We start from the raw sequence: 20,613 nt of genomic DNA, 5'->3' as shown, positions 1-20,613 counted from the left end.
TCCAGTCATTTGTGTTTGCATTTACTTGCTTGGGTAACCCGGGATAACATAGCTTTGTGTTGTGGCAAAAGTTGAGCCAGGTTCAAAGTTTTTGGGTTATATTCCTGCTGGAGGGAAGCTAACTCTACTGTTACCCAGTCCTCAGTTGAGTCTAAGAAGGCACACGTCATTGTTTTGGAAAGGCTGGTGTTGTCAGATTTCTAAACTCTTTTTTCTGTGAATAATGTTTTTTTAGTGTGGATGGAAGGCAAAAAGGCTGAGAAAAAATATGCATTTCTCATGCAAAAGTTCAAGATCGGCAAAGATTAAATTCCCAAAGTTCACTCCAGAGGGAGTTTCACCCCCAAGAAACGCCTCCATTGGACTCCTTTGTTTGCTTCCGGAAGATAATGACATCACTATGTAACACTTGAGCTTAATTGGCTAGTGCTCCAACGCATTGTACATGATAAGCAAAGGGACAGGACATCTGTAAGTGCTTGACCAATCGCAATAGAGCGGGCCAGCTAACCAATCAGAGCAGACTGGGCTCTGGTTTCAGACAAAGGGTGAAAAGAGGAGCTGCAGCACAGGCAGTATGAGAAAAATAAAGAGCTTTCTGAACATTAAAGCATGGAGACATGTCCCAGGAGAGACACAAAGCACAAATATGAACCTGAAAATAAGCATTATAGGGCTCCTTTAATACTCCATAACAATAGGTTTTACATCGACGTCTGGAACAACCAAAAGTATGTTTGCCAAAAAGGTAAAAACAGTTTTATGAGGTTCTGAGCTGTGAGACCAAATGAACACTGAGGTAACTGATAATAAAGCCAAACAGGTACTTTATGAATGCAGACACAACGCCTCTCTAGAAATGGAAAGTTTTTGGGGGGTTGTGAAAACTGTAAAGCTGAATGGCTAATAAATTGTTTAAAGGAGAGCTGCAATGACATGGATGAGTGAAACACACAGGAGGAACTGCTGAGTGTCAAGTTTATGGTAGGAGAAGAGAAAAGCGAAGAAGGGATTTCTGGGTGTGTGTTGCCATCAGGTGGTGAACGACAGAACAGTTTTACCCTTAAAGTACAACCCTGAGCTCTGAATTCACCCCCTGAGGGCACCAATTATTGTTATTAAAGAATTAAAAAGTGTTGCAACCTGAACGCTGACACTCTGGTGCAAAAGAGAGATGATTTATTGAATCCGTGGCTTTAACTAGTGAACATGTTGTGCTTTTGAAAACCAGTAAAATATATCTTAAACTGTATTTTCAGACGCAGGACTTTAAATCCACTTTCGTTTTACCTACAATTTGAAAACCATATTCAATCACTGCACAGAGTAATCTAACTTATGGCACTGATTGCTAAGTAATGAATAAGTCATTAGATGGATATGTAAATTGTTTCTGTTGACAATCAATGTAAGCTTGGACAAAACATACATTATTTGAGTAAATGATGGTTAAACAATAGGAAACCTAGATTTTTACATGACATATTTGTAAAAAATAAGTTGTTTATGAACCAATATTATAGTAGACAGGGTTTTTAAACATCTACTGTTACACAATGACCTATACAACTTTATTTTATTGGCTTCTTTACAATCTATTGACTAAAGCTTGATGCACGTTTCTCTTATACTTCACATGCACCAGTATTTACAAATGAATAATACAAATATAGGTCAGTTTGTTCTCCTTCCAAACTGGATAACATGGTTAAATGATAGTCTTTACATACAAGGTCTTATCAGAGTAATCAAACAAAAGGTATAAATAACTAAGGGTGGATATGGAAAATACTGCTCAACGTTTTTAATGACTCTTTAAAACACATAGGTGTCTTTGTGGTTATTTAGAACCATAAAGACAGATGGGTGACAGCTGTCAGACATAAAGACATTCATTTAGATTGTACATCCTTATGGACGGGCATTTTTGTCCGGATATTTCAAGGAAAATTAATCGGTTAAAGAGTCTCAAGGCATGGACTTCAATTTATTATCACTTTAGTTTCATCTTTCCTGTAAAAGTTACAGGGCTCATGATATTAAGTTTGTATAGTTGTGTATAAGTATATATGATGGGTTAAGAGACTACATCACCTTGAGTTCTAGGAAAGTAAACCCCACCCTTCTTTACCTCGTAAGAGACTTACAGTAAATTACAGTGCCCTTCAACAATGTGGAAATCCATTTGTATTTAGTGAGTCATAAAAAAACAGTTGGCTGAATTTTCCACATCAGCCTTAATATGTTTTTTGTATACATGTTCTTCTACCATGATAAAATAAATGAATTAGGTCCCATTTCACAAAGTATTTTAGTATGTCACCTTCACTGTACATAACCCTTGCACTTACACTTATAGACATATATAAACATCCATTTTACAATCCTTTCCCTCATATCTATAAATCAGGTGTTTGATATAATGCCATTGCTGTTGATTACATGTCAACCCTTTTTTATTCTTATTATCCTCGTGTGAACTCTTACACTGTCCTGTGTTTCACTCCTACTCTGAATTTCCATACAGGGATCAATAAAGGTATCTTAAGTGTAGCGGGTATCAATACTAGACATATACCTTTGCAGTGTGTCACGTAAATGCAGTTGTGCGTAAAGTTTCCCCTACAAGACTTTACATAAATTAAACGAGGTCTGATTTAAAAGTGGCCACTTTTTTGTTGTTTGTTCAGCATCAAGGACACACAGGAGACTCTGGCCTCAGCTTCTCTAATTTAAGTGAAGGTGAAGCAGCACATGCATATTAATCAAACTTTAGCTGAGAGGAGATAGGTTTCATATTTGAGCTTCTTTTTATTTCGTCACATTTTACCCCTCCCGAAAACCAGCATTCCTCAGAAACTTGTATGAACCGGTGAGTGTGTGTGTGTGTGTGTGTGTGTGTGTGTGTGTGTGTGTGTGTGTGTGTGTGTGTGTGTGTGTGTGTGTGTGTGTGTGTGTGTGACTATCTGTATGCGTGTTTGCGCTTGCATTAACATCCAGAGCACAGGGAGTTTATGCAAGAGTTTGAGTCATCTAGAACTTCCTTTCCTCATGGATCTATATAACAGCATCCGTTTAATTCAAAGTACGTTTACGCATACAAGGACATTTCTTTGGTGTTAACGGTGCATACATAAAGCCAACAAGAGGACTACATTTGTGAGGGAAAAAAAGAGGCAATTTAGCTAGTTTACTCCAAATGTCACAGATGAAAACCCAGAGAAACTTCTGCTCTTATCATAAAATAGAGGAACTTCCCCCAGAGGAACTTCTGCTCTTATAATAACATATGTGAGGTAGATCACAATTCAAACCGTCTACCTGACTCACAATGAGAGGAACACAAATATGCTTTTTGATATATGAAACTCGGACCTGCTTTCCGGAAGAAAGCATCCTTGTTTATATATTTTTTGAAAACACCGGATCATTATCATATATGGAGATGAATATCAAGCCCTGACGTTTCTTAAGAAAGGACACACCTCCCTCTGCCTTTCGCTCTCTAACCACAGCAAGTTGCAGCCTGTGGGGCAGGATGTGATTTACTTTATTATGGACAGAGCTAACAGAGAGCATCACAGAAGGGAAACGCTGCCGGACAGAGAGGAGAGCAGCGGTGGGATAATTTCATCTGACACTCATCACAGAGAGACATCCAGTCCTGGGAAGGTCAGTCACCCTCGTGTGTTCACTGGAAAAGTTAATTTAGGACTTTTTTATTGACATTTTCCTTGAGATTGTACTAACATCTGCCTCTTTCCTATTCTTTTTTCCATCTTTAAGTAATTATTTACTTTTTCTTGACTTGATTATTTACAAGGAATAGATTTATTACAAACTCATGGCTCTTTTTTGAAATGTATTTTTTACTTTGGACTGAATAATCCTTCTTCATTGGCGATCAGAGTTTCTGGAAGAGCAATTCACTTTAAGAGTGGTGATTTTTCAGATTTTATTTGGCTGTTTCTTCCCCAAATGAGTGCTTGGAACTGTCGTTGTGCAGCAAAAGCACCTTGTGTTTTTCTCATGTGTTGGATTTTATTATTCTTTTACGGGTCCTTTTCTTAGTTTGTGATTTTAAAAGAAGCAACGTTACTGTTTTCTCCGCAGTGTACTATTTCTATTACAACAGCACATTTATGTGTAAAATGTGTTTGCAGATTGTTGTGTTTGCACCTGAACAGACAGACAGCTGTATGTTGGAACGCTTGTGTCGCCTAGTTTATTGAAATGAAATAAAAAAGCTGTAATTTTGAGCATCAACAAGCTGCTCGAAATGCACTTTTTTGTATAAGTGATAGCAGTACAAGGCCTCGCTGAGTGGAGTTGTCATGTGTGTCATGGTTTGTTGCTTGTATACTGCTCTGAAAATGAATTCTCCCCGGGGACAATACATCTAAATCTAATCTAAAGCGATGTAAGCTTTTGTTTACTTTTCACTTGGGTTTTTACAGCCATCAGGGGAAAATAAACAGTTTGCTATAGTTGGACCAGAGCTAGGAAATTAAAGCCTGATGTCTTGTCAGGCTTTAATCTATGTACATCACTTATGTTCAATTATTCTATTCAGCATATCAGTCTACAATCGCAGTAAGCAATACATCAACTTTAACTGTGTATTCTACATTAGGCTCAACTGTCTGTCTACTGTCTGTTTCGATGTGATAGGACAGTGAGGAAGAAAGAAAAGTGAATCAGACATGTTTCGAAATACTGCTCTTCCTTGCCACAATGCTGCTGATGTTCGGCATGTTTTAGCATGCGGCGCTGCACTGTTGGCTACAGGCTTTGATGTGAATATTTTAGAGGCTGAGTCAGGGTGGCAACCATCCTGTAGTTGTGGAAACGGGTGATGTTCCATTGGTAAACAAACAATTCTGCTGTGTATCTGGGTTTACAGACCTGAAGGTTATCTTCAACTTTGATGCGATTAGAAATCAAACGATCCGTCCTCCACTCACCTGTCATCTGAATCAAATGACAGGTGAGAGAAACAAATTACCAGCACGGTATTTTGTAAATGGAAGTGCTTTTAACAATTTCCTTCAAGGGGACTTTTTTTTTCACAGATATTCCTGGAAATGTAACAAGACTCATGCAATGGCAGACCATACGTGTAAAAATATCAGGGACAAGTAAAGTGTTAAAATGGTTACAGGTTGCTAAAAAAAAATCAGGTTTATAAAAGACGTCTGATATCAGGATTTTGTCTCAAACCTTTTAGAAGCAGCAGGAGATAAAATATCATAAAAAAATATATTGATCAAGTTTAATATGATGTTGTGTGCAGATTTCTTCTCATTAGACGTGATCAGTGTTGAAAGTGGTAAGTGCCTAATTACACATAATACAAATCTGTGATGAAAGGCTGTCATCAGAATGAATTCTATTCCAAACACGAAAACACGTACAAAAAATGTGTTTGTAAAAGTGTGAAATCGTCATTATGAGAGACTTAATCCGAATTGTTTAGATAAAGATACTGGAAATGTGACTAATATAGAAGTTTGGATTAAGTTATCACAGTCACATGTTTTAGGAACCATGTTCAATATACATTCATCTCGTAAAAAGAGTGGGATGTAAAGGATCAGAACGTCCTATAGAAGCTGCAGAAATTGGAACAACCATTAAATTCAATCATTAATCCAAACACTTAACCCTGTGCAGTACTTTAAACTTCCCTTTACTTAAATGCCAGACATGTTTACACTTTACCATCTTATCCTCAGGTCCAAAACTTCTTCCATCATGTCCAACGTCAGCCTATCCCACTTGAAGTTCCCTCAAAATGCCACAGACAACAACCCGGAGGATGACAGCGTGGTGAGCAATGACATCTCCACGTCCCTGGGGGCCCTCATCCTCAGCCTGGTCTTCCTCCTGGGCGTCCCCGGAAACGTCTTCATCGTCTGGAGCATCCTGGCTCGCATCAAACACCGCTCAGTCACCACCCTCCTCATCCTCAACCTGGCGTGTGCAGACGGCTTCCTCATGGCCCTCACCATTTTCTTCATCATCTACCTGACCAAGCAGACGTGGGTGTTTGGCGATGCCATGTGCAAAGGCCTGTTCTACCTGTGCAACGCCAACATGTACGCCTCCATCTTCCTCATCACGTTGATGAGCGTGCACAGGATGGTGGCCGTGGTGATGCCGAGGGGCCTCTTCACCATGGTGAGCAAGAAGGTCGTGAGGAGGGTGATCGTAGGCACGTGGATGTTGGTGATGCTCATTTCTATCCCCTCGCTGGTGTTTCGAGACGTAAGAGTGGACCATGATGAGAGGAGCAGAACAAGACTGGTGTGTGCTCCCAATCACACAATGTCAACACATGTGAGTATAACCAGAAGTACTCAGATCCTCTACTTAAGAGAGTCCTAAAATAATCAACATCAAGTAAAAGCCATCCATTTAAATTCTTAGTATTATGAGCATAAAGGGCTCGATCATCCGGATTGGTCGCCCACTTACAGATGTCCCGCCCCTTAGCCTATCACGTACAACGTGTTGGAGCTCTAGCCAATAGAAGCGCAAGTGTTACATAATGATGTCACGATGTATCAGAAGTAAAAGAAGCGAGTCCAATGGAGAAACTCCCTCTGGATGGAATAGAGGGATGTTAACCTTTGCAGACCATTTACATGCACAAAACAAACACACTACAGGAAAAGGGAAACCCTCCAAAAACCCAAATATGGCCCCCATAATGCAGGGTATTGAAGGAAAGATAATTTGGTATGCAGAATGACGCTGTTCACAGTGTTATATTTTCATAGATGATTATATGAACTGTTTTATCAAATAAAAAGTACATGTAAGAGCATTTTAGATTTGGTGAATGTAGAGACAATTTAAATTATAAGCATGAATGTGGTTTTATGTGTACGTAAAAAGAAGACTCACTATTAACTTGTTTGCCTCCGAGTTGAAGCAGTAGGATAAGAACAATTAATGAAATTACTCAAAACATCGATTGACTTATTTTTCTTCATGAACAAAAACTTCCAAAAGATACCACATGAACTATAAAGAGGAAATAAATAAACAGCATGCTTCTCTTGAGCCCATCTTGCCCTGTCTTGTTTTGACACTCCCATCTATAGAAACACATACAATTAGAACATCCGTTTGGTATCCTCCTGTGTGCAGGTGAGGTTTCAGTATGCCTTTGAGACGGTGTCGGGATTTATTCTGCCCTACGCAGTCATCATAACGAGCTACGTCCTCATCCTGAGGCGCCTCCGGCAGACCAAGTTCCGCAGAACGGTCCGCAGCGAGAAGCTCATCCTGGCCATCGTGGTGATGTTTGGCATCTTCTGGCTGCCGTACCACGTCATCAACATGCTGCAGGTGTGTGAATATCATTTCTGATTTTAGATCAATGTTATTTTTCAATAGATACTGACCATGTTCTGTTCTATTCAAGGTGGTAGCTGAGTGGTACAAGCCTGATACAAAAATAAGACAAACGTGAGTTACAAAAGAGTTGTACTTATTTCTACCAGTCTCTTTTGATTTACCAGAGTTTTCATTCTGAACTTTTTTGTGTCTTTGTAGTTTTGCAGCTATTTTAATTACATGTCTCTTATCGACATGTTGTACCTTTCTGTTTCATAGCTGTGTTTCTTCGCAGGTTGTTCTGCATCTCTTTGTATTCATTCTGCGTCTGTCAGTGGTTGCTTTGTCTCCTTCAGTGACATTTTGCAGATGAAGCCCAGGGGACCTACTGACCCCTCGATGGGCCTGTTCAGTATCCATTCATTGATATACTTATAGCACTTCATATGAGATGTTTTTGTAAAGCTCTCAAGGATGCTTCCAAACCTCAAGTTCACATAAGTAGCAGTCTAAAAGGCTTTGTTTATTCGCAGATTGGATTACATCACTCAGTCCAGTCGTGCAGTGACTTCGGCTCTGGCCTTCATCAGCAGCTGTGCCAACCCCGTCCTCTACACCTTCGCAGGGAAGTCGTACATCAAGAAGAACGGCTTGGCTTTCATGGCTCGGCTCTTTGAGGGCACGTCGCTGGACCAAACAGGAACAAAAAAGATTAAAGACAATGTGGGACTCAGTAATTTGGACTCGATGTCAACTTTACAAAACGGGAAATAATCGATGAATGGCTTTTGAGCATAAATGCTGCCTCAAAAGTAAAACTATGTAAATACAAGTGGATTATGCAGATATTGGTTTAAGCAACTTTAGCGACACTAAAGCACTCGCTGAGAGCCGTCAACTATTCTTTTGTAGATAAATGTTGAAGTCAGTGTTGCCAGGACAAGACTGTTTGTATCTGACCTGTATATCAGAAGTGTAAATATTTTTTTCACATTTTGTTGGCGAGGATTTCGCTGCTTTTCAATTTCCGAACCCCGGTTTACCCTGCCTGTATACCAGCAAGCTTCTCTAACTTTAAGGCCATGAATTGCATTTACGAGAAATTGTTAGTCAACAGTATCTGGGCACAACTTTAAAGAGCTTTATAAAACCACGTATGTTTATTTACTGCTTATGTTCTACAAGAGAGGATTAAAAGTCTTGCTTTTTCAGCCATTTTCAAGGCAAAAGGCACTTTTCCTGTAAATCAATACTTATGGTCTCGTTTAGAAACACATTAAATGCATTTGTAGGAAGAAAATCTGGGGCCTGACTTAGTGGAAAATTACAGAAACTGTCACCATACTTTGAGCGGGGAAGATCACTTTCTCCTAGACACCTCTGAAAATAGACTCTGCCACTTCCAGATTCACACTGCCATGTAAAAAGCTTTGCACTTATATATATTTTTTTTTTACAGTCGTCAACTTGTTCTGCTCATTACTGAATTGTAATGTTCGGTTCACTTGTGTAATGTGCCATTTTGTCATGTAATGTATATTGAATATCAAGTATTTTTTTAAAGAAATGAACTTTTTTATTGCACTGCAAATTTAACATATCAATTTTTGTTATAAAATAAAACTTTTAACATACAGACATTTCTATCCACACTCCAATCCACTTGGGTGATACTGAAAGACTTTCACATGAAAATATTGGGTTTTTTTTTTTACAATATTTCCCTCAACTGTTTTCATTGATAGGTTGGTAGACTGTTTTTTTAAATCCTGTTGCCAATACGGTCAAATGAACTCTATTATAGGAAAATAAATTACACAATACAGAGTTTTATAGACATTTCACTTTATTTACCAGTACATTTCACAGTTCATACATAACAGTGGAAGTGTGGATGTCGTCCTTACAGGCTGAGATTATAAAAGACTTGACATATTTTCAAATGACCCTTTAAGACAAACCCAAGTATCCCAATTTTTATTAAGGTCAGATATGAAAATCACAAAATTAAAGTACAGTCGGAAAAAGGTCAACTCTGCAGCACTGTAGATTACTTTTACTACAGGTTGTGATAAACTAACAGTACAATCACGGTCAGCTTCTTCTATACTAACCTTATCAAGATGCATCCCTTCCAGGCTCTTCAATCCTAAAAACAAAACCACAAGAGATAAGTCTCAACTCTCACAACATAAAACATCCTCACTAGTTCCTGCATAGTCAAACCCATCAGCGCAGTGAAATAATAATCATGAGTTTCAGCTGAAACACGGACTCACATGCAAATCATCATTAAGGTTTGACAGTATGATGCAGAACCAAAGCTTTGATACAGAAAAGTGCAATCTCATCCACATGTGTGTGGCACAAAAATTACCTTTTTAAAATCACAATCAATTTTATTAAACTATTGTGAACCCTTAAATGAAAGCATTTGTCCAAGTCAGAAAAATGTCTGATTGGTGCCTCCGTATCAAAAAGCATTACTTATGGATTAAGTAAAATGACTGTGTGCAATCATAGGTGCTAAAGGGTAAATTTATCCATTATCCCACAAGATAGATACTGACCTTATCAAGATTCCTCTGGTGCAGGCTCTTAGATCCTTAAAGAAAAAAAGGGAGGAAATCACAGATTAGTCTCAGCTTGCATACAATAAAACCTCCTCGCTAGTTTCTGTATGTCAAAACCCATCAGTGCAGTGAAATAATAATCATGAGTATCAGCTGAAACACGGACTCACATGCAAATCATCATTAAGGGTTTGACTGGGAAGCATAGCTAAGGTTTAAGTTTGCTTTGGTAATATTACAAGTTATCTACAACCTATTATAAGTCATGTTGCACCTACAGCAGTAACTTTCAGTTTGAACTCATCATCTGGAGGATGTAGTTTGTGGGTGGTGCTGTTTAGAAGCATGGCCTTATACAGAAAAGCTACCGTTATTTTAGTCCATTAGAGACACCTTCCAATAAAAAACCCCACTCCAATTTAAACGTCTTTAAAAAGTGTAACCTAAATATAAGATCCAGGAAAATAAGATGCATTGAAGGACTTACATTAGCAACTGTAAAATGGCCAGTGAGTGCACAATATCTCTAAAATTGATATTTAAAAAAAAGGAAGTGCCAATTACAAAATAATAAATATTAATCTAAGTCTAACTTTAAATACTGTGCATATTTATCAAACGCTCTATGGCCCACAAAAATGGCTAATAACAAAAAAAACAATATACCAAATATCATGTTATACTTAGTAATGCAGTTAGTTAAGATATGAATCCAAAGACTATTCTACATTTTGAGCTATTCTCGAGTAACAGCCACACCTCGGCACATTGGCACAGACCATGCGGTCGGGTCGCCTCCTCTGAAGCCACAGTGCTAACTTACTATCAGTGCGGAAATAACCGCAACAGCCAGGTACATGAACACATCTACAGCGACATAAACAAACTAATCTCAGACTAAATGTGAAGACGTACCTTTAGAGAAGCGTGTTGTTTTTGTCTCCCAGCCCCAACACGTCCTGCCTGCTTCACCGCAACAAGGAAGGGAAGTTGATAACGAAGCCAAGGCTCAATTTATGTGCTTAACAAAACCACGTGTTTGGAAACAGGCAGCTTCCGGTTCTGGTGCAGTAGTCCTCATAGAAGCCAATATTATAAAAACACATGTTAACATAAATCAAAAACAGCAGATTCGGTTTAATGCCTTTATAGTGCTTATTATGAATACAAAACCATGAACCCCATTTGTATATTTTTAAAGAGAATACTAGCACAGAACTGAGAAGTGTGTGAAAAAGAAAACATCTAAATAAATGACATTTGTAATGCCTTAGAAGATACCATTAGCTGTTGTATTTATGTCTTAGATATTTAATATGACTATGTGTTATTCGTTGTTGCCTATTAGTGATGATATATATCACATGATGCCTGCCATATATTGTTGTAGCTTACATTCTCTACTTTAAAATAACAATCCAGGTGTTCAAGATGCATTGTTGTGCATCGAGACACTGTTATAAAATAATACACTATATTAGGGACCTTTTTATCAGTTTGTTTGTTCCTCCTCTAACCTTTCATATCGATTGTGTGTTGTTTTTTTATTTTGCTTATATTGGAAATGGAAATATTAGTATTTTCTTGAATCCAATAAACAGACAAAAAGAACTACAAACTACAATTAAACTACAGAATGACGCACACGCCTGCCTACGGAGGCCCTGTTGTTCCAAAAAAGCGTAAAACAACCCACTGACTGGTACAGATTCTGAAGGAAACTGTAACCTGCAGCGTCGTTGAGCTATCATTCATACAATTGATCCAATAATTAACGACGATGAGAGTGTTAATTGGTATGTACGTTATTTACTGAATATTTCTTTTTTAAAGTCGCCTCGGAAAGGTCAATTTGACATAACGTTACCAGCTAGCTGTTAGCTAATGTTCACTTTGCAGGTATACTTTGAGTAAAAGTAGTACCTGTGCATGATGTGCGTACAGAAAACTACAGCTATTATAGCGTGTCAACTATTTGATTACACCTAGAAAACTGTCACTGTGTTTTTAATTGTTATCTAAAGCTAACTGCTAAAGTACTGTTTTGTAAGCATGTCTTGTACGCATGCGCACTGGCACAATTCCTGCTATTATATGACTTCTGTGCTATAGTGTGACCTAAATGTATTGTTTCTTAAACATTGCGTATAAATAGAGCAAATATATTTGATTTTCCTTGATAGTGAAAATGTATCTCTGCCTATCTAATACAACATACATCAACAACAAAATCTAAATAGCAGTGAGTACAACACACACATAGACAAGGTCACTCATATTACAGATGAAAACAGTTCATTTGAAATGTATAATGAAAGATATTCTGCTGGATTTATTCCTCTTTTCTGTGTATAGCCGAGTCAAGAGTTTTTTAGGGTTGCTTGCGATTGACACAATCTTAGAAGTTTATTCTAAGATCTAAAATGTAAGAAACATTACCAAGTCGGGATGTAATACAACTTAAAATCCTCTCAACATTAGATTGTATACTAGTTCTGAAAGCATAACAAAGCAGCACAATCAATATAATATGTGATTAAAAGTTGTGCACATGTAAACTAAACCATATCTACTCACATTAATGGTAACTGATAATGTGTGCATCTTTAGTTCCTCTGTTTTTATGAGCATTGCTTTATATTTTCTGCCATGAAGGAGGAGGATCTGGCTTCGTTGGACGTGAACTTACTCGCCTTCTCAAAAACAAAGGTCATGAGGTCACAGTGATATCTCGCCAACCTGGTCCGGGGAAGATAACATGGGTATGATAGTTAATTCAGAATTGTTGTCAAACAGTAGGGACCTATTTCATTTCTCATCTTGAGAAAATTGTAGTGTAATGTCTTTTAAATATATTACATTTCATTTGTTTCGCTTTAATCAAGATCACTGTACTTGTCTTTACATCCACAGTCATTTATATACTGATTATCCTCTGTTTTCTGCAGGGTGAGCTGGAGTCTCATGGCCTCCCACCATGTGAGGGTGCCGTCAACTTGGCTGGAGAGAATCTAATGAACCCGCTACGATGGTGAGCAAAAAAAATAACGGACTGCAACCACAACTAATACAACTACACTCTTTCACTTCAGCTACTAAATAGTCAAATGCTTGTGGACATCCCTGTTAGATACATGATGGATGGATGGATGGATGGATGATAGATAGAAGTACTTTGTTGATCCCAATTTGGGAAATGTTTACGTTGCAGCAACATACGACAAGGCATTGTACATTACAATAGAAATAAATAGCATTAAAAAAAAAGAGTCGGGCAAAAGATGTACACAAAATATAACCAAAAACAAATATAAGGCAGGATATTTTATATATATATATGTATATACGTTAAGTGTGTAAGGTATTCCGAACTGTCCTGTACAAAGCAGTGACTGTAGCCGTATGGAATACATTTAGGATGCACTACAAGTGAGGGATAATCACCGAGCGTCAGAGCAGACTTTGAAAGATTGTTGTGGTAAATCCCTTTAACCAGGTTTGTACATCTGAAGGAAAGATTGACCAGAAGAGTGGAGGCTGTTATAGCAGCAGACTATACAAAATATAAAAATCACATATAGCTTTGGTGTCTGCATTCTGTTGGCCGAGAATCCTTTTTGATCATGCAATTTTTGAACAGAATGATTGTTGCTGTTAGTACTGGATCTCCACCTGATCAGTTTTATCTGTCGTCTCAGGTGGAATGAAAGCTATAAAAAGGATTTATTCTCCAGTCGTATTGACACTACAAAATCTCTGGCTCAAGCTATTGCTGCTTCCTCCAGTCCTCCCCACTCCTGGGTCGTGGTATCAGGAGTAGGTAAGTTTCTACCCTAATAGCGAGCTTTATAGTAACATGTATTGTCAGTGACGTGTTTTGTTCTATATTTCTAGTGTCGCTTTCTGACCCACAGCTTGTTACAAGCCCAGTCTGACCGCTGAGTACACAGAGGAGAGTGCATGGACACCATTTGATATCCTCTCCAAGCTGGTGAAAGAGTGGGAGGCCTCGGCTCTTCTTCCGGAGAATGTGACAAACACCACCAAACAAGTCGTCATCAGGGCTGGTACGTAAATGGAGCATATTTGACATGAAGTAGAAAACCTAGTAAATTGAATTCTAAATAAACATGAATCATCAGAAAACAGGCTCATATTTCAGGTTAACAAATCAGTAATAATAACGTAGAAACCCAGGATAGGAGTGAGTTCATATTGCTGTGACTGTCGCTCTTTCAGTTCTTCGAAATCAGATATTTATTGATAATGATGTTTGTGTACCTGCAGAGTGTTTTTTGATTCATGGTGTCACTCCTCAGCTCTGTTTCCAGATCGAGGCTGGTGAAAATAGTTTATATTTTTTGCCGCCACCCACCTGGATCCATCTTTCTTTTGATCTATTTAAAAGACATTTAGTACACGTCTGTCCCCCCTGGGAGAAGGCTCTGTCCTCTGTTGCTTTCCCAAGGATTCTCCACTGTTGATTGCAGGATTTCTTTGTGCTCTGCGAGGGTCGTAGGACAGAGAGTATCATACTACTCACTGTAAATCCCCCTGAGATTACTCTGCTGGGCTACACCAATTAAATGATATTGAATGATTCAATGTACATAAATATTGCCTAGTGTCATTTCAAACATCCATCCATCCCTCCCTCCTCCAGGGGCAGTTTTAGGCCGTGATGGTGGTGCCATGAAGCAGATGCTGCTCCCCTTCTGGCTCGGCCTGGGGGGCACTCTGGGGTCTGGCAGGCAGCCGTTCCCCTGGATCCACGTCTCGGACCTGGCTGGACTCATAGCCCACGCCTTGGAGCCCCCTGCCGACACCCCCTCGCCTTCACAACAAGTGCTCAACGGTGTGGCGCCCGCTCTGAACACCAACCTGGAGTTCACTAAAGAACTGGGTCGAGTGCTGAGGAGGCCCACCATTTTTCCTGTGCCCGGCTTCGTCATGAACACCCTAATGGGCTCTGAGAGGGCCATAGTCCTCATGGAGGGCCAGAAAGTCATACCAAAGAGGACTCAAGAGGCCGGCTTTCAGTACAAGTACCCTGATCTGACCTCAGCCCTGAAAGAGATTGTTAGGAGTTAACGGATGTGGAAGGAACATGTGTTGACTAAGCATATCTAAATGTGTGTTCATTACTGGATTACAAGATTAAAACACATCTGTCAGCTCAAATCGAGGATTCTTATCAAATAAGACCAGTTAGTAAATCAGATTTTCTGAGTTTGTACATCCTAAGCATTAATAAGAGATCAGTTACTCTGTACACAAATACAGATGTGCAGACAAAATGAAAGTGTCTTCTTTAAAATACTCCATTTCTATCTGCATTGTTTCCCATTCAGTGGTGTGTTTGATCTTCAGAATTATTTCAGTAAGCTGATAATTATCCATATTATCTGTGAGTTTTATTCTAAAGTCCTGAAACATGCAGAAGGGAAAGCTATCATTCTACATTTTGTGCTTTTTTGAAACACCGCATTACTGTTCAAATTGCAGCATACTTGTTACAAGACATGGACTGAGATTGGTTAAAGGTGTTGCACAATAAAGCAGAGTAAAGCATGTTGTGATTTCTTTATTAAAGTCATCAGAGGACGTCAAAGGAGCCCATCATTTACAATCCAGTGAGGAAACGCAGATGTGCTTTCAACTAAAAGCTGGTGAGTCTTTCGTCAGCAATGTTGGAGTGTTGCCATTGTTTAAAAAGTATAAAGTTTGAGTGTCTTGTAGCTGAATCATTCCTCTGAATCACTCTCTGCGTCCTTGTCGTTTCCAGGAATCATTGGCAGTTGATCTCCCCAGTCGCTGCTCCGGGCACAGCGGTACAAGTCTCTGGAGAGAAGTTAATTTGAGACATACAGAAAGTCAGAAATATGTCGTCAACATTTAATATTGGGTTGATTTGTAGTCTTCTTTCCTAAAACGTTGATCAGACGAAGTTCCTGACAAAATGCTAGATAATTCTTTTATTTCAGAATTTTTTTTGTAAAGCTGTTTGTTTATTTTGAGTTTGGCTTAAAACAGAGCTATATTTGTATCAGTAACTTAAAGGTATTGGCCCATCAAATTCACTTGAATCGATACCCGGCACTAGGTGACAAGCATAAGAAAGTCATTTGTTGTTTATTTATGTAACTTAAATGTGATGATACCCCCAATAATAAACACTTCACAAGTGTTTCGTAGGTAGGGAAACACCCGCTGAATGCTGCTACCGTTAAAACTTCTCATACAGGGAGTTTTAATCCAAACCTTTTCTGACAAATTCAACCCAATCTTTGGCTCCCTGTCAAAGATTCTTTTGCTGCTCCTGCCGATAAGTGGGACTTTTACCTGCTGTGTTTTCTTGCGGTAATCACCAGGTGTTGTAGTTTTCCGTCGGGGCAGCACATTCGACAGTGTACGTGCCTCGTCCTGCGCTGCACTGGTGAGATCAGCCGGGCCCAATCCAGGCCTTCAGACTCCGCCTCCCCCGGTTCTGTCCGAGCCAGAATCAGGTAGCTGAACTTCTCCGTCTGACGCTCATTGCGCTGAAAAATGATTTAATGAAAACCTAAGTGGAATCTATATATGCGTTCCATATCCATTCCTGATGTCAAGAGTTTAATCTCACCCCGGGCAGAGGCAGAGGTTGGTACATCTGATGGAAGTTGCAGGGCGTGGTGAACCCAGAGGACAGTTTAGGACAGGTCAGCTCATGAGGACACTAGAGACGCAAAACAATAAGAGAGTTGTTGCTGGATGCTGTGAGATGGTTGTGAGAAGGAAACAATGTTTTTATCCTCTGAGATGTTATCCTACCGGAGCAAACACTGCTGCTGGTCTGATGTCATGGACAATCTTGTCTTGTTTCTGGAGAAAAGAAGTTCACGTTTTTCAGTCTGCTTTCCTTAATTGTGTCCAATCATTAACAGAAGAGCGCCTGACAAAATTCCCCTTGGAGATTTTGAAGTGCCATAATGTGAACTGTATTTCACTACCTTCAATAAAGTGTCTCTGGCCTCCATAAGCATCTGATGGCCCTCTTTAGTCCCATTTTCCACCAGCACCTACACATTTAAAAGAAAAAAGCACAATAAAACGTTAGGAAGTAAAATAATGTTTCTAGGTACCAGAATAGTTTGAAAGTTGCAATTCACCCAAAAATAGTTTAAAATGGAAATGATATTCACTAAATGTGCAACAGTTCACTTCATCTAAAGGTGAAGTTAAGTTTTTATTTTAACAAACCAGGTACGAGCTGGTCTTTCTCCACAGGGTTAACACTGTGTCCTCTCGCTCCTTCACATTCAGAAGCTCCGACAGGGTGAAGGCTGCTACCACCAGGTCAAACTGCACCTGAGAGGAGAAACAAGGGACTGTCAGGGGCTCCTTATCCTTAAGGATGCACAGTAATATAAATGATGCCGACTCATATATAGAAGAATAAGCACAAAGCTAATGTAACAGAAGAAATTCTAACGATGCAATGTCTTTGCACAGTTCCACCAATTCTTATCAACATCAAATTTAGAGACTTTTAAAGGACTATCCAGGCCCTATTGCGTCAAATTCCCAAATAAAACATACATGTGTTTTCACATTCGACTTTAATGCAACACATCTCAATCAGATTTGTTTGGGACTGGAAATTAAGATATTTCAAAATAAACTCAACTAAACGCAGACTGTGTTTTTCTGTTGAGAAAAACTAAAGGGTTTTACCTTAGGAGAGACGGGGAGGAACTGTCTGAAATAAACTTGTTTGATGTGAGGTTCATCTCTTTCTTCATCACCTGCTCAACACGAAAAACACATGCTTAGATTTTCTCATCAAGTTTTGGGCCAAAGTCCAAACTAAAGAGGTACAAATCTAAGCTGATATAACTGTTTGTGTTTGCACCTTTGAGAAGTCGCTCTGCCAGGATGTTCATTGGCCCAGAGCTGTCCACACACACCATCTCCTTTAAGGAGTCGCCCCAGTATGAGTGTGACGCCCTGTAGGGAAAAAGGGAGAGGCAGAAAGAGATTTTATATGACTGACTATCTTTGTAATTTACTGGAAAACTATTTTGAAGTTGCGCCAATGTTTTTGCACTAACCAGACAACTGTTCCAAGTCCCGAACCAAAATCCAGGAGAGACTGAGGGGCAAAAGAGGGATTCTTCTTCTTTATCTGAAATGATGAAGAAGACAGACATTGAGGACAGAAAAAGTAAAACTCTGACTCTGAACACATCCAGTAAAACATAGCTCACTGATATGTCTTTTGTATTTTTCCGTTCTTTACCACTAATATTCTAAAAAGTGTGATTGGGTTGAACCCCGTCAGCCCTGATATGAACACATCAGTAAGCCTATGATCTTCTCCAATTGTTCATTGTTAGGGAATATTTTGTATAAGCTTGTAAATCTTTAGCTCATTTGCATCTCTTCTCTCTGTCCTCCTCTGACCTGGCTCTACAGTCTTGCAGGTGCTGTTATCTTCATTAAGGAGGGGCAGCCTGGGCTTCCGAAGCCTTGTTGTTCCCACAGTGGGTACAAGCTCAAGCTGACCTAAGATTGGCTTAATTATTTAGGGACAGCTGGGCGCCAGTTTATCTGGCCCCAGATGCTCCGGTAAACACCTTATTTGTGACGTAGATGACAGTTTAAGTCAGACGTATTGTCTGAGCTTGTTTAGTCTGGCGTTTGAAGAATGTTGATTATCCATTTGGAACTAGTTGAAACCTCTTCCTGTTTTCGAGATCTTCAGAATTGGTTTGGCAACCGCTGTGGCAACTTGTGTCTACAGTAAATGTCTTGTCAATTCTCCGGCCGTAACTCCGAAGTAAACCCAACAGTGTTTTGCCGTCAAGTTCCTGCTCTCCAGTGTCTCTCTGAGTTTCGTCTCCATTGCTTCAGAAGTTTCCACCACATTCATTACCTCATTTAAAGCTCTCTTTACTGCTGCATAGCCCCCAGCCAATCGAGACGCCATGTAAACCACACCTAACTCTTCATCATACCTGGAACACAGAGAGGGAACTGTGCAGAAACTTGTCCGCATCTCAAATCAAACAGGAGGAATCACCTTCTCCAAAATATGTATATATTGTTTTCCTTTTTTGTGTAGATAAAAGCAAATATTTACTTTGTGGTCTTCCAGTGATATGTGGTTCTTTTGAGCTCTGAGAACACTTTTTTCCTGATGCGGTCTTCCAGTAGCTGTTCATCTATATCTGTAATTTAGAAGCACATTTACTTCTCCAGCTGCTTCATAACATCATCACTTTTCAGTTATGTTGACTCCATTACTATTCTGTTATATGGTATGACACCTACCTCCTCTCTTATCCATCGCCTTCTCCCAAAGTTCCTTCTCCAGTTTCACAGCTTTCTTCCTGAGAGATGACTCTTCCACAGCACTTTTTCTGCTCCACAGGAAGTTTGTGAGGCTATGAGCTCGGTCAGTCAGCCGAGGCACCGCAGCTCCTACATGTGGACAGACTGAATAGTCACTCAGTGATCTCTAGAAACATTAAATGCAAATTGAATTTTTTTCCTAACTTAACCTACTTTGAATTATTGACCGTGCAGCCGTCTGAAGTTCTTCAGGTAACTGCAGAGTTTTCAGGTTGGTCACACCTGGGTGCTTCCTGTGGGGTTCTCCTTTGAGGAAATCTACCTGGGACTGCAGGTCTGCAGCAGCACTCATTCCCTGAGAACGAGAAATAAAGATAAGTGTTTATTTACCACCTATTGTGCGTTGTGAGAAACAAACCTAATTATTGTCACAGATAATTAAAAAAAAAATAGAGACAAAACTTAAATGAGAGTTATAGAACCAATATTGTGTTTTTTTATTTAAAAGCTGCACTCCGAAAATGTATTGTTTGTACACATTCTCTTGTAAGAACTTTCATTTTCAGAGAACAATTCATCTTATCTAGACGGAACTTTTAACAGACTTACAGAAAATGCACAACGTATATCCTGTTGCCATATATAATTCATAAACAGCTTTACATTATTGTATTGTTTTGTATTTAATAGTCACTTAATTCAGACTGATTTTCAGACTGCAGATAAATATTTAAAACAGATATTTAAAAAAATACAATCAAGTACACTTCTGATTCAAAATCTAGCAAAAGATCTATTCTAACCGGTGGTGATTGAAAGAATATGATACATTCATTTATATTAATCTAAACTTTACTCGTGTATAAATAAAGCTGTGAACAAAGCCAAATTATAGATGTGTTAATCTCATTCCTGATTGTAAAATCTTCTCTGCCTGACCTCCATGGTAAAGATGGTGCGTTCAATGACACTCACCCTGCACATCATCTTCAGGACAGCCACCCTCTGATAAAGGACACACGCGCCATATCTCCTTGAAGCCATGTCTTTTGGACCTGAACGTTGACTTCTTGTGTTTGAATGGCTTATATGTTATCTTCCATTCCTACTTTAATAAGCATGGAGGGACGTATGAGCTTTTCCGTCAACAAAATAATTCCGATCAATGCTGTACGCGGAACCTTTGGTGTTGAATTTCTGTTCCGTGTACCATAGGCAAAAACAGGAGTGCTCACTCCGCACTAGATTTGTCTGGCTAACTTCCCGAAAGTTCAATATGATCATGTTTGTTACTTTTTGATATCCACCTGGATGCCTATTTTTTGCTGTCACAATGGCCATTGTTTCTCTATGGGACGAATAA

General features: G+C 39.2%; 3 protein-coding genes and 1 long non-coding RNA gene across 5 annotated transcripts; 2 read left to right on the top strand and 2 right to left on the bottom strand.

The window, feature by feature from the left end:
- Window positions 1-3,350: 3,350 nt before the first annotated feature.
- ltb4r2b (leukotriene B4 receptor 2b) lies at window positions 3,351-9,171 on the top strand. 2 transcript variants are annotated; one of them, XM_063886568.1, is made up of 5 exons: window positions 3,351-3,672; window positions 5,736-6,339; window positions 7,156-7,356; window positions 7,433-7,476; window positions 7,878-9,171. In XM_063886568.1, exons 2-5 carry the CDS (start codon window positions 5,755-5,757, stop codon window positions 8,116-8,118), a joined length of 1,071 nt encoding a protein of 356 aa, XP_063742638.1. In that variant the 5' UTR covers window positions 3,351-3,672; window positions 5,736-5,754; the 3' UTR covers window positions 8,119-9,171. The 2 variants fall into 2 exon arrangements, with proteins under 2 accessions (XP_063742638.1, XP_063742639.1); XM_063886569.1 differs by lacking the exon at window positions 3,351-3,672 and adding an exon at window positions 3,731-5,329.
- Window position 9,172: 1 nt separating this feature from the next.
- LOC134866414 (uncharacterized) lies at window positions 9,173-10,942 on the bottom strand. Its single transcript, XR_010166038.1, has 3 exons — window positions 10,833-10,942; window positions 9,915-9,949; window positions 9,173-9,493 (listed from the first exon to the last, which is right to left on the bottom strand). It is a non-coding gene; the product is annotated as an uncharacterized LOC134866414 (long non-coding RNA).
- Window positions 10,943-11,559: 617 nt separating this feature from the next.
- On the top strand, window positions 11,560-15,489 carry sdr39u1 (short chain dehydrogenase/reductase family 39U, member 1). The gene is made up of 6 exons (XM_063886817.1): window positions 11,560-11,713; window positions 12,573-12,679; window positions 12,866-12,948; window positions 13,616-13,737; window positions 13,832-13,984; window positions 14,581-15,489. The coding sequence occupies exons 1-6, from the start codon at window positions 11,698-11,700 to the stop codon at window positions 15,006-15,008; spliced, it is 909 nt and encodes a 302-aa protein (XP_063742887.1). The 5' UTR covers window positions 11,560-11,697; the 3' UTR covers window positions 15,009-15,489.
- Window positions 15,487-20,416, bottom strand: mettl17 (methyltransferase like 17). Its single transcript, XM_063886816.1, has 14 exons — window positions 20,226-20,416; window positions 19,464-19,605; window positions 19,230-19,379; window positions 19,039-19,126; window positions 18,832-18,913; window positions 18,008-18,081; window positions 17,809-17,903; window positions 17,631-17,701; window positions 17,157-17,264; window positions 16,907-16,975; window positions 16,728-16,778; window positions 16,540-16,632; window positions 16,260-16,456; window positions 15,487-15,758 (listed from the first exon to the last, which is right to left on the bottom strand). Exons 1-14 carry the CDS (start codon window positions 20,292-20,294, stop codon window positions 15,662-15,664), a joined length of 1,386 nt encoding a protein of 461 aa, XP_063742886.1. The 5' UTR covers window positions 20,295-20,416; the 3' UTR covers window positions 15,487-15,661.
- Between the last annotated feature and the right edge of the window lie 197 nt (window positions 20,417-20,613).

Source organism: Eleginops maclovinus, chromosome 6 (genome assembly GCF_036324505.1).
Source record: "Eleginops maclovinus isolate JMC-PN-2008 ecotype Puerto Natales chromosome 6, JC_Emac_rtc_rv5, whole genome shotgun sequence".
NCBI classification, from domain to species: Eukaryota; Metazoa; Chordata; class Actinopteri; order Perciformes; family Eleginopidae; genus Eleginops; species Eleginops maclovinus.
This window is presented reverse-complemented; position numbering and strand designations above follow the sequence as displayed.

What these genes read in the sequence shown, in the direction of transcription:
- ltb4r2b (XM_063886568.1), top strand. Translation starts at nt 5,755, where the DNA reads ATGTCCAACGTCAGCCTATCCCACTTGAAGTTCCCTCAAAATGCCACA. An exon ending in ATCACACAATGTCAACACAT is followed by an intron (nt 6,340 to 7,155) that starts GTGAGTATAACC and finishes TCCTGTGTGCAG; the next exon opens with GTGAGGTTTCAGTATGCCTT. An exon ending in ACGTCATCAACATGCTGCAG is followed by an intron (nt 7,357 to 7,432) that starts GTGTGTGAATAT and finishes GTTCTATTCAAG; the next exon opens with GTGGTAGCTGAGTGGTACAA.
- mettl17 (XM_063886816.1), bottom strand. Translation starts at nt 20,294, where the DNA reads ATGGCTTCAAGGAGATATGGCGCGTGTGTCCTTTATCAGAGGGTGGCT. An exon ending in CCAGAGACACTTTATTGAAG is followed by an intron (nt 16,779 to 16,906) that starts GTAGTGAAATAC and finishes TCTTTTCTCCAG; the next exon opens with AAACAAGACAAGATTGTCCA. An exon ending in ACCGCAAGAAAACACAGCAG is followed by an intron (nt 15,759 to 16,259) that starts GTAAAAGTCCCA and finishes ACTTCTCTCCAG; the next exon opens with AGACTTGTACCGCTGTGCCC.
- sdr39u1 (XM_063886817.1), top strand. An exon ending in GTCCGGGGAAGATAACATGG is followed by an intron (nt 12,680 to 12,865) that starts GTATGATAGTTA and finishes TGTTTTCTGCAG; the next exon opens with GGTGAGCTGGAGTCTCATGG. An exon ending in GGTCGTGGTATCAGGAGTAG is followed by an intron (nt 13,738 to 13,831) that starts GTAAGTTTCTAC and finishes TCTGACCCACAG; the next exon opens with CTTGTTACAAGCCCAGTCTG.